At 31.5% G+C, this 12,455-nt stretch overlaps 7 protein-coding genes across 7 annotated transcripts; 4 read left to right on the top strand and 3 right to left on the bottom strand.

Annotated features, from left to right (window-relative positions):
* Positions 1-313: 313 nt before the first annotated feature.
* On the bottom strand, positions 314-3,079 carry PRP2 (DEAH-box RNA-dependent ATPase PRP2; the record flags this gene model as incomplete). Its single annotated transcript, XM_004177936.1, has 1 exon — positions 314-3,079. The coding sequence occupies one exon, from the start codon at positions 3,077-3,079 to the stop codon at positions 314-316; it is 2,766 nt and encodes a 921-aa protein (XP_004177984.1).
* A 393-nt stretch (positions 3,080-3,472) lies between these two features.
* Positions 3,473-4,975, top strand: URK1 (uridine kinase URK1; the record flags this gene model as incomplete). The annotated part of the gene is made up of 1 exon (XM_004177935.1): positions 3,473-4,975. One exon carries the CDS (start codon positions 3,473-3,475, stop codon positions 4,973-4,975), a length of 1,503 nt encoding a protein of 500 aa, XP_004177983.1.
* Positions 4,976-5,335: 360 nt separating this feature from the next.
* Positions 5,336-6,370, top strand: SMM1 (tRNA-dihydrouridine(20) synthase (NAD(+)); the record flags this gene model as incomplete). Its single annotated transcript, XM_004177934.1, has 1 exon — positions 5,336-6,370. The coding sequence occupies one exon, from the start codon at positions 5,336-5,338 to the stop codon at positions 6,368-6,370; it is 1,035 nt and encodes a 344-aa protein (XP_004177982.1).
* A 220-nt stretch (positions 6,371-6,590) lies between these two features.
* On the bottom strand, positions 6,591-8,084 carry TBLA0A06700 (S8 family peptidase; the record flags this gene model as incomplete). The annotated part of the gene is made up of 1 exon (XM_004177933.1): positions 6,591-8,084. The coding sequence occupies one exon, from the start codon at positions 8,082-8,084 to the stop codon at positions 6,591-6,593; it is 1,494 nt and encodes a 497-aa protein (XP_004177981.1).
* A 787-nt stretch (positions 8,085-8,871) lies between these two features.
* RCF2 (Rcf2p) lies at positions 8,872-9,552 on the top strand (the record flags this gene model as incomplete). Its single annotated transcript, XM_004177932.1, has 1 exon — positions 8,872-9,552. The coding sequence occupies one exon, from the start codon at positions 8,872-8,874 to the stop codon at positions 9,550-9,552; it is 681 nt and encodes a 226-aa protein (XP_004177980.1).
* Positions 9,553-9,977: 425 nt separating this feature from the next.
* On the bottom strand, positions 9,978-10,466 carry IMG1 (mitochondrial 54S ribosomal protein bL19m IMG1; the record flags this gene model as incomplete). Its single annotated transcript, XM_004177931.1, has 1 exon — positions 9,978-10,466. The coding sequence occupies one exon, from the start codon at positions 10,464-10,466 to the stop codon at positions 9,978-9,980; it is 489 nt and encodes a 162-aa protein (XP_004177979.1).
* A 577-nt stretch (positions 10,467-11,043) lies between these two features.
* SMK1 (mitogen-activated protein kinase SMK1) lies at positions 11,044-12,366 on the top strand (the record flags this gene model as incomplete). The annotated part of the gene is made up of 1 exon (XM_004177930.1): positions 11,044-12,366. The coding sequence occupies one exon, from the start codon at positions 11,044-11,046 to the stop codon at positions 12,364-12,366; it is 1,323 nt and encodes a 440-aa protein (XP_004177978.1).
* Positions 12,367-12,455: the final 89 nt, after the last annotated feature.

The following is a 12,455-nucleotide window of genomic DNA, read 5'->3' as shown; positions in this document are numbered from 1 at the left end:
GCGATCTTGAATCTCTATATAAAAAACTCAATCTGAGATGACAAATTAGCTCCATTATTTTGTTTGACCGGTTTTAAGTTCCGAGAAGATCTTTGAAAAATTAGTAGGCGATAACTAAAAGAACATCAATTGAAAGATGATATCGTGCTAGATGGTATAAGAAGACCATTGAGTATGCCTAACACGATGTTTGGATTTCCAAGATATCTTGCAAGTAAACATTGTTCTTAAGATTAATGCTTTCTTATCACCGGATAAACACTACTTAATTACCGGGCAAAAATGTAAGATGCACAGGTGTTGCTGTCCTAACTTAAACATTATTTAACCGTTTATATAACTGAGGAGCCATTTCCTTGATTAAAGACACATTATTAATTGGCAAACAATCTTTAATAAATTCTCTTGATGTGTACATCAATTGTTGGTATAAGATATGCTTATATGGCTTTTTACCGCTCTCTCTTAAATTTCGAGACACTACACTGGAGGGATGGATAACTACATCGATTCCACCGCTACTAGAAACTGCTCCAACTATGTGGTAACTTCCATTGGAACCAAGTTCTGCGATGTTCATTGAGAACCCTGATATGAAAGCCTTGGCAACTCTTGTTTCAAGAGTATTCATGATTTCGTTTGCACTTTCACGAAGAGCAATTTCGTTTTTAGACACTAAACCCAACTTTTTACATGTATTCATTAGCTGTTGGCGAATGTTACGGACTCTCAAGAGTGTTTTGTGTTGGAAATGATGATCATGGCACCATATTTTCGAATAATTATTATGCACCCATTCATTGTATATTTTTAAATACATCATATGATCACTTTCCAATTCACCTTTTACTGCAACCGAGTTCGGATTATTATTTTTCTTTCCTATAAATAATGAGGTCGTTTCATGAAGCATTGATACAACTGTGACACATTCATCTAATGCACCTTTACATTGTTCATGAGTAGCTGCACTATTTATTACTTTACTATATTGAGGCTCACAGGGGAAATCACACATCATACGACCTAACTGTGTGATGGAACCTTTACTATTCAATGCACCCAATGAATATAATTGCTCCAACGATTTTTTTAATGCAGTGATAGTTGGTTTGTCCAACAATGGAAAATTTATCAAATCTGTAACACCTAGGGAAAGCAGTAATAGTACTGTGTGAGAAAGATTAGTACGTACGATTTCCGGCTTTGGCATCATCTCTAATTCATTATAATATGACCATTTAGTAAATATTCTAAAACATTTACCTGGACCCACTCTACCAGCACGACCAGCTCTTTGATCTACAGAGGCTCTTGAACAAGGTACTGTAAGTAATTGGGACATACCAGTAGATGGAATAAATGAATTTTCTTTTACATATCCCGAATCAATGACAAACTTAATACCATCGATAGTTAGAGAAGTTTCTGCAATATTGGTGGCTAATACAACTTTTCGACAATTCTTCGGAGTTTTTTGAAATATCAATTCTTGCTGTTCTTGTGGCAAATTTGCATAAATTGGTCTTACAAAAATTGGTTCAATATTATTTCCTAACTTGTCAACAATATTTTCAATATTTTCTTGAGCCTTTTCAATTTCTTCTTGGCCCGTTAAAAATACCAATATATCACCGGGCAGCGGTTGTGTAGTATGGATTTGAAATATTGTAGTAATACAGGCATTTAAATAATTTGATTCTGGTTGACAAGTATAATGAATATCTACTGGAAATCTCCTACCTGGTACATTGAAAATTGGGCAATTGAAAAAAAATTCAGAAAATTTGGTGGCGTTCATAGTAGCTGACGATATTAAAATACGAAGATCTTTCCTTCTTGTTGTTAAATCTTTTAATAACCCAAGAAGAATATCAGTAGCTAATGTACGTTCATGCGCTTCATCAATCATTATACACGAATATTTACTGAGATGAGGGTCAATCAAAAATTCACGTAGTAACATACCATCAGTCATATATTTAAGAATTGTCTTATCTGGAGTAGTCTTTTCATCAAAACGAATTGAATACCCTACTTCTTGTCCGAGGATAACATTCATTTCATCTGCAACTCTTGATGCTACAGAGGTTGCTGCTACTCTACGGGGTTGAGTAACTGCAATTTGAAATTTACCATTTTGGCAAAATCCATCTTCTACTAAATATTGTGGTAATTGGGTGGTCTTACCAGAACCAGTTTCACCAACTACTATTAAAATCTGGTTATCATGAATAGCTTTTAATAAATCTTCTCTATATTGATAAACAGGTAATTTTTTTCTTGTTTCACTTATAGTCAACACTTTTTCCTTTTCATCCTGCAAAGCCTTTAATAATCTTTGATCATAATCGTTTTTTCCTACTTCATCTTCATTAATCACATCTGTTGCATCATCTGTATAATCTATCATAGCTTCTTCATCAAATACAAAATCATAATGCTTTGTTCCAGGAATTATTATATCTTCACTATTTGGTTCATTGTGATTAATTGCATATGATAGTTGCCTTTCTTCCCACTGCCGCTGTCTACTCTTCTTACTATCTTTGTGATATCCATTTTTTTCATGTACATTATTATGATATTGTGTGGAAGAAGCATCATATAAATGAAATGAATTCTGGCTGGAAATTGACTCAAGCTTTTGTTTCAATATATTAATGATTTCCCTTTTAGTGATGATAGATTCTTGCTCAGTTTTTGTCAAATTAGATAATCCATATTTTTCAGCATCAGCTTCAAGAAGTTCCAACTCTTTAGTAGTTCTATCTAATTTAATTTTTTCTCTTTTACTAAAGTAATTATAACGGGGAAATCTTTTTAACTCATCCCTGTTAGCCGTATTTTTGGTTTCCTCTTTGAATTTTTTGGTATCTGGATATTTATTTTGTTCACCGTTAGAAGATGTCCTTTCAATAAGATTGCCAACCTTTTCTCCACTAGATTCAGATTTCTCAGATGTAACCTCTTTATCTTTTGCATTTAATTCAAAGTTTTGGTTATTATCATCATCAATAGTTGCATAATTTCGCTTTACCCTTCTCTTACCCACACCTGATTGTATGTTATCAGACATTTCTATATCTCTTTTTCCTTCTTTTCTTTTTTTTTTTTGGTTTATTTCTGAGTTTTCTAGATTCTCTTTAAATTCGATATTCCCACATTCTCTTAGTCTCACTACTTTATTACGATACTCATCAGACTAAACGTTATTTTTTCCAATTATAGTTTTATTATTATTCCGGAACTTTAAAACAACTTAGGAAAAATTTCGTTTTGAATCTTTTTTGGTTATAGTGATTTTTTTAAGAAAAAGATGTTACTGCTAGTATTTTTTAATTCTATAATAATTTTATTCGAGATTAAGGATGTTGCTACAATTGATAACCTTGTCTAAAACAATTTTGAGAAGTAGTAGTGGTGTGTTTATTGAGAATTTATTGGTAAAAGGGCTATATCAAGACTTCATATGTCAATAATGCCAATGGACGATGATTACCCAATCTCTACTATCTCCTCTCAGGAGAGTTCAACCAATGACCTTGACACAGATAGCATAGACACCACAAATACTTCAGAAAGTTCTTTAACCGAATCTGTGGAGTCTAAATATATGCCTCCTTGGACCAAGCCTTACATTATTGGAATTGGAGGAGCTTCTGGTTCTGGTAAAACTAGTGTTGCTGCAAAAATTGTGTCATCAATAAATGTACCTTGGACTGTACTTATTTCATTAGATAATTTCTATAACCCTTTATCTCCAGAAGAACGTCAACTAGCATTTAATAACAATTTTGATTTTGATGATCCTGCTGCCATTGATTTGGATTTAGCATATGAATGCCTTTTAAATCTGAAAGAGGGGCGTAAAACAGTTATACCCAAATATAATTTTGTTGAACATAACCGTGTTCCAGACCAAAGCATCACGATATATGCTGCAAGTGTTATTGTGATAGAAGGTATTTATGGTCTTTTTGATAGAAGATTGCTAGACCTTATGGATTTGAAAATATATGTAGATGCCGATCTTGATGTTTGTTTAGCAAGAAGATTAACAAGAGACATTATTTCAAGGGGTAGAGACTTAGAAGGCTGTTTGATCTCTTGGCAAAAATTTGTAAGACCAAACACTATAAAATATGTAAGACAAACTTTACACAATGCAGATGTTATAATACCATCAACTGGGGACAATACAGTAGCAGTTAATTTACTAATTACTCATATAAAAACTAAGCTGGAATTAAAATCAAAACAACATTTGAAAGAGTTGATTCATTTAGGTCTTTCTGATACTAGATTGATCAATGAAATACCCGTAGTGCATCAATTAAACAAAGGACACCAAATTAGATCATTAAAAACGATGCTATTAAACAAAAACTTAAGTCGTGCAGATTTTATTTTTTATTTTGATCGTATTGCATCTATATTATTGTCTAAAGTATTAGATCATATGTCATATACATCTAAAGTATCTATTGAGACTCAAAATGGCCATCAACTAGCTGATCAAATTCTTTGTAGATTCGATCAAATTACTGCAGTTAATATTATTCCTTCTGGAGATTGCTTTATGCATTCTTTAAAAAAAACAATCCCAAATATTTCTGTAAGTAAAATATTGATTCAATCGGATTCTAAAACTGGTGAACCGCAATTACATTGTGAATATCTAGCACCTAACATAAGCCAATTTAAACAAGTTTATTTAATGGAATCACAGATTATTACAGGAACATCAATAATTATGGCAATTCGTGTATTATTGGATCATGATGTTAAAATAGAGAATATCACCATTGTACTTTATATGGCCACTGAAGTTGGGATTAAACGGATATTAAATGCATTTGGTGACAAAATTAATATATTTGTTGCTCATTTAGTATCCAACAAAGATATCCATGATGGTAATAAACAATGGGCATTGAAAAGATTTGTGGATGTAAAATATTTTGGTTGCTGAAGTTTTGTTGAGATTTATCTATACTCGTCCCGATTAAAAGTAAATGCTTATATATAAAACTAAAAAAATAATAGAATAAACGTTTATAGTCATATTATATCTATAAAAATTAATTTTCTCTTTTCAAACGTTTATTTTCATATTACCTGCTAAATTGGTTGTATTTTTCTGTCATTCTAGTATTTGTATTATAACGTTCCAGAAAAGCGAATCATCAAATTTAATAAGCGATGAGCTTGAAAAGTTTTAAAACTTAGTAAATTTTTTTAAAAGACAAACCTGATAAGCTTCGATAAACTTATTATTTAGTATATAAATCATTAACTAACTCATTCAAGTTTTTTTTTTTAACAATATAAAATGGTTACATATGCTGGGAAGCTGGTGCTTGCTCCTATGGTACGAGCAGGGGAATTACCTACAAGACTATTAGCATTAAAACATGGGGCTGATCTTGTTTGGTCACCAGAAATAGTAGATAAAAAGTTAATCCAATGCCAAAAAGAAACTAATACGAAATTGAACACTATTGATTTTGTTATCCCATCTTCTAATGATAAGAAACCATCTACAGTCGTCTTTAGAACTTATCCAAAGTTAGAGAAAAATAAATTGATTTTTCAAATGGGTACTTCAGATCCAACTCTTGCTGTAGAAGCAGCTAAAATAGTTATAAATGAAGTTGATGGTATTGATATTAATGCAGGCTGCCCCAAACATTTTTCTATCCATTCAGGAATGGGTGCAGCTCTATTGAAAACACCAGAAAAATTATGTTCTATATTAAGTGAATTAGTTGAAAAAGTTGGTAAACCATATAATAAACCAATCAGTGTGAAGATTAGAATATTAGAAGATGAACAATCCACTATTGAATTAGTTGAAAAAATTTGTCAAACTGGGATAGCTAATCTTACTGTTCATTGTCGTACAACTCCTATGCGTAATAGAGAAGCACCAATTAGAGATTATTTACAGACAATAAATAAAATTTGTAAAAAAAACAATGTATCACTAATAATGAATGGTGCTATATCTAATAGAACTCATTTTGAAAATCTTCGTCAAGAGCTAGGATTTGGTAATGAATTAGGTGGTATGATTGCAGAAAATGCCGAATCTAACCCATCAGTTTTCAATGAAACTCCATTACCATGGTTTTTAACATGTAAAGAATATCTTTCCATTGCAGAACAGTTTGATAATCATGTAGGCAATACAAAATATATGTTGACTAGAATTGTTCCTGGTAAATCTAAATTTTTCCAATTATTTACACGATGCAAGACATCTAAAGAGATTAATTATGTTAAAGAACAAATCGATGATAAAGGTGAATTAATAAATGATCCTACTGATTATTTAGAAGAATGTCGAAAAGAGGAAAAAAATTAAAAAAGATTGCTGCAGATGAAAAATCACGCCAATCTCAAAATTTAAAGAGACAAACAATGAATGAATCTGAAGTTAAAAAACCTTCTACTAAGAAACAAAAAGTTTGACGAATAATAAAATTTTGATAATAAAATAAAATGTGTAAAAATAGAAAGGAGTATTATTATGTATTGTACTATATATGAATTAAAACAAAACGATGACAAATGAAACTTTAAATTTATATTATAATTTTTTTCAAATGATTTAGTTTTAAATCTTGCATTTTAAATTTGAATTTACTCATTACTAAATCATAATTATCTGTAAAATGAATTCTTTTCTTTTGATTTAATGTATCGACAAATGTGGCAGGTGTAGTGTAACGTCTTTCCTCATCTATGTAAGCGTCATCTGGATAAACATCATCTTCCTTTTGGGGACCTATATTTACAATTAAATTTGGAGTTCCTGGTAACCTTGAAAATTCTTTATTTCTTAATAAATCTCTAGACCCCATTTTTCTAATCTCATCGTAAAGATTTTCCTTGGGGACTCCCTTAGACAATAATATAGCCGCTAGACCCGTAACAATTGGTGTCGAGACAGAAGTACCTGAACTTTCTCTACTTCCCTTTTGATTTGTATATAATAAAGTTCTCACATATACACCCGGTGCCATCATATCAACACAACGACCCCAATTGGAGAAAGTGGCAATTGTATCATCTCTATCATCAAATGAACCTACTGTGAATACACCTTTCGAACCAGCAGGTGTAATCCAACAAGCGTTGACTGCATTATTACCTGCCGCACAAATAACAGGTATACCTGCGTTATGAACTTCTTCAAATGCCTTATTCAATATTTGAATATTGATAGCACCTAAAGAAGCATTAATGATACAATTACCGTTTGTATTTTCTTCACAATGTTTTGTAATGAATTGTAAACCTTGCAAAATACTGAAAACATTCCCCTTACCCTTATTATTCAAAACTTTTATATCTATGAGATTAACGTTTTTAGCTACCCCATATGTTTTGGATCCAATGATCCCTGCAACACTTGTACCATGACCATAATTATCACCAACCCCGGAATCTGTAAAATCATAAGCTTCAAGGATCCGTCCTTCAAATTCAGGATGATCCATACGTATTCCAGAATCCAAAACATAAACAGTTACATTAGCTCCTTGATAATCTCTTGGATAATAATAGTTATATGTAAAATTACTGGCAGTGGGCAATTTTGTGATTCTTGAGGCTCGTGATAAATGTCTTGGAGCATTGAATTGGGTTGAATACTTTTCGTGTCCAAATTCTCCTTCCTCCTCTTCTTCTTCATCACCGTCATCATATTCTTCACACCATTCCTCCTCTTCTTCTTCTTCTTCATTGCATTTCTCCTCCTCACAATCGCCTCCATCCTTATTAACATCTCTATATTTGTCTTTGAAATCAATCTGCATATCTTCAAAGGCCATCACCTCCACGTTGGGGGTAATATCCAAATAATGCGACAGATCCATAAACTTATCGATGAGGTTTGTGGGGATCTCTACTAACCAACTATCCATCGATCCTATGCTCATATGCTTCTTCAAATGTGGCTTTATATGTGATTCTAGAAACCACGGAATGGGTTTTTTAATATCTATAATAAACTCATGAGCATGGACTGTGATATACCAACACGAGACCATGATCCACAACATAGCAACTTGCATATCGAATGAAATATACGCTGGGTCTTTCTTTGACCACTAGACTTTTCCCATCACTCTTACAGCTTGCTTTTATCCAACTCAAAACATCCTCTACTTACTACCTCTTGTCAGGCAAAGCACTATTAATTGTAATTGCAATCCAGTATTCAGTGTAATTGCAAAGCATTCATTATCCATCGTAATGCTAAAGAAATTCGTATTTTACATCTCATTATTATCCTCCATATTGTGACACCTGGACTTTGTGACGCGTCCGGATTACTGGAATGGCGGCATTCCCAAAACAATAACCCCGCTTCGGTAGGAACTCCGAGAATGTTCAGCTGACAAACACGTGATAACATGGAGTCACTGCGTGTTTTTCTTTGGCAATTTAGACGAGTTTGTTTAAACCCGATAACCCTTTGAAGCAAGATTCTGAAGGAAAAGTAGCTTGAAACTTTTTTTCTTCCTCTTTTATTATTCTTGTCTTAACTTAACCAGGAGCACGTTAGTTTTTAACCAACCCATTTTATTTCATCATTCGTTGATTATGCTTACCTGTGTTGGATATCCGTATAGGTTTTCAGTACGAGATTATTAATTATCTAGAGTGTCTTATTAATCATATCATATAATAGTTCTTTTGGTTACTTGCTAGATTACATAAAAGGCACTATATAAGTTTGCTTTTAAAGTGTTTGTACTCTCTGTTCCAGACCTAAAGTGCTGGTAGTTTATTTATATTTGTTTTAAACAACATTATACCGACTTTACACTGTTTATTAAAAAGGGAAAAAAGAATAAAATGAAACTTCTAACATCTGAAGAAATCGAGGAGAATAAGCGTCAGACGTTGATCGGTGGTTTGCAGGGTTGTGTGGGAGGTTTGGTCATCTCTGGGCTTCTGTTCAGATTAATGCCTCGTCGTTACCCATGGTTTAACCCTAAGAAGATGCCTTGGTCGTTAAAGACAGCTATATTTATTATGCCACCAACTGCTTTGATGGCTATCTGCGCAGAAGAAGCCTCCAACAGATTTGATGAGGAAAAATATAGTGGTAAACAATTAGAAAGAATTAATGAGGTCAAGAATGAAGTTAAGGGGCAAAACTCGGCTATGGTCAATATATTAGATACTTTGAGTAAACACCAATATAAGATCATTACAGGGTTATGGGCAGGTTCGTTATGGGCTTCGTGGGTAGTCATTAACAGAGACAAGATCATGACTAAGGCTCAAAAGATTGTTCAAGCAAGAATGTACGCTCAGTTCGTCACAATTGGTTTATTATTAGGTGGTCTTGGTTTGAGTATGTATGAAGAAAAATTACATCCAAATAAACATAAGGCAATGGAACAAAGACGTTGGGAAGAAGTGTTGAAAGAAGCTGAAGAAAAATCAGAGAGAGAGAAGGAAGGAGTTGCTTCTCCAGTATATGTTCCTACCGAGGACCGTATGAGTTCGAAGATTTACAAGTACAAATAGATATATTTATTGCCTATTCCTTCTCTAACGTGACAGTTAATTGTCCAATGTGACTATTACTTGTCTACCGTGATTATTTCCTCTCTTGTAACGAAACTTCATTTCCTATATTCACGAATTTTCATTAAAAAAAATAAAAAAAAAACTACTATGGTTTCTAAAGGAGGGACTTTTATTTATCACTTTTATCCTTTCCTGTATGATATGTACGTTTAACTAAATAGATTTCTGTTGATTTCAATTGCACGCTTGTACTTCATATATATATATAAAATAACTGTACATGTATTTTGCTTAAGTTCGCTTAAATAATGGTAATAAGATAATAAAAACGCTGTATTTATTTTATTCGTGGAATATTTATTGTGTTAGATTACATTATGCTATGTATAATTTATTTACAGTTGCCGTCTACATTTTACTCTTCATTTTCTTCTTTCAATTGAACCAGTATCTATCTTTGTTCCTTGAATGAAATTATGCTTTCTTGGCTGTCTACCGTTCTTCAATTTCAATTTTTGTTTTTGAATAACATCAATCCTTTCAATATTTGGACTAAATATAGGTAGTCGTACATTAACATAATTCTTACCGATTTGATTTCTTAAGACAACCATTGTATCTTCTTTCATGAAATTTCTTTTAACGCCTAAAACATACCCAACAAAATTATTATATGAGTTATTTGCTGTTATACGTACAACATCCCCCGCTCTTAAGTTTTGAACTAACTTCCTCTTTTCTTCAGTTGTATCTAATTTTGTATTCAAATGTTTTTCTGATAATTTCTGCATAATCTTGGAAAATGATGCATGTTTTGGTGTTAAAGGTGGATAAACTTTTATTAATTTTTTAGCTCCAGCTTTACTTGGAAGCTGATAACATCTCTTACAGATTGTTTGAAGATTAAACATTTTAATTTCTGCTATACTAAAGAGAGGTGCATATAGGTTGGTGTAGTCCCTCTGTATATGCTAGTTGTTTATTTTCTATCTTATATCTTCTAATCAATATATACAACTATTTAAAATCTTAAATCCTTTATATGATGCGTATATGCACGAGGAAAAAAACACAAATCACGTGATATATCCAAGCATTTATCAATACAATTCATTATTGTTCATACAAGCATGAAGTTATTTCAATTTGTTAGTTTTATGCTTCAAATGTTTTACAGTGAGGAAACAAAAAAATTAAAAAATAAATAATTTTTTAAATAAAATTATAAATTTAAAGTTATTCTACAGTTTAAACGTTTTTGTTTTTCCCTTTTCGGAAAACGACACAAATTGAAATATACGAAGAAAAAAAATATAATAAATGATTTTCAAATAAAAAAGGGTCAATATTTAATAATATACAAAACTATTATCTCCAGTTCATACTTACCTTTTATTTTTTAAGTACAGGCTTTAGAACTTAATTATTTTCAATTTCTTTATATATATTGAAAAAAATAGAAACAATTGGCTTTTTACTTCAAAGAATATGGAATTCACAAATAATCGTAAACCACTCTTCATACCTTCGAAAACTGTACCTAAACTCAGTCAAAAGGAACTTAAACAACAACAAGTAACTGACAAACGAGTACAACAATTATTACAATCTCAATTGGAAAAATTGAAATTAAAATCTCATCATCTAGCTGGTGAACCAAATAGAACAATTGATGAAGAAAATAAATTTTCTTTACCTAGTAGATATGAAATAGTTCATATCTTAGGTAAAGGTTCATATGGGACTGTTTGTTCGGCTAGAGATAATAAAAATCCAGAAAATACGTATTGTATTGCAGTGAAAAAAATTACAAATATTTTCTTTAGAGAAATTTTATTGAAGAGAGCTATTCGTGAATTAAAATTTATTAATTATTTTAAAGGTCATAAAAACATTGTTAACTTAATTGATTTAGAATTAGTAGTAGAAAAACCTTATGAAGGTTTATATTGTTATCAAGAATTAATCGATTATGATTTGGCAAAAGTGATTCATTCTTCAGTGTATTTGGGTGAGTTCCATATTAAATTTTTCTTTTATCAAATTGTTTGTGGATTAAAATATATCCATAGTGCAGATGTCATTCATAGAGATTTAAAACCAGGAAATATATTATGTACTTTAAATGGCTGTTTAAAAATATGTGACTTTGGTTTAGCAAGAGGTGTGGCAAGTAAATATTTTAATACAAGAGTTTCACACCAAGATATTACAAATTATGTTGCAACACGTTGGTATAGAGCACCTGAATTGATTTTATCCCATAAAACATATGATAAATCTATAGATATGTGGTCTCTCGGTTGTATATTAGGTGAATTTTACGAAAGAAGGCCATTATTCATGGGGAAAGATGCAATGAATCAAATATTTCAAATTCTACAAGTTTTAGGTTCTCCTTCTAAATCACTTTTGAAATCTTTTAGTTCGAGATATGCAAATAGTCTTTGCTCTGATTCTAATTCAAATATTGAGAAACAAGATTGGAAAAAAATTTTCCCAAATGCATCAATGGATGCAGTTGATTTGTTAGATAGATTGCTCGATTGGGATCCAGCTGAACGTATAACAATTAACCAAGCAATTGAGCATCCATTCTTTAAAGATGTTAGGAAAATTGACGATGAACCTGATTGTCCATATGGATCATTTGATTTTACATATGAGGAAAAATTAGATTCAATGCAAAAATTAAGAGAATATCTAATTGTAGAAGTCGATAATTTTAAACGCGAAAGAGTAATCTTGGACAATCCTACTCAAAATCGTTTAAATAACCCGCAATTAATTCAAAATTCATATTATAAATAATGATTAATTTATTTTTCTTAAGTCAAATATTTCGTTCATTTTTTTCCCGTACTTTTTCCATTTGTTATTTGTTATTTGTTTTTTTTTTT

This window comes from Henningerozyma blattae, chromosome 1 (assembly GCF_000315915.1).
Source record: "Henningerozyma blattae CBS 6284 chromosome 1, complete genome".
Lineage (NCBI taxonomy): Eukaryota > Fungi > Ascomycota > Saccharomycetes > Saccharomycetales > Saccharomycetaceae > Henningerozyma > Henningerozyma blattae.
Note: the sequence above shows the minus strand (reverse complement) of the source record. Positions and strands in the feature narration are given on the sequence as shown.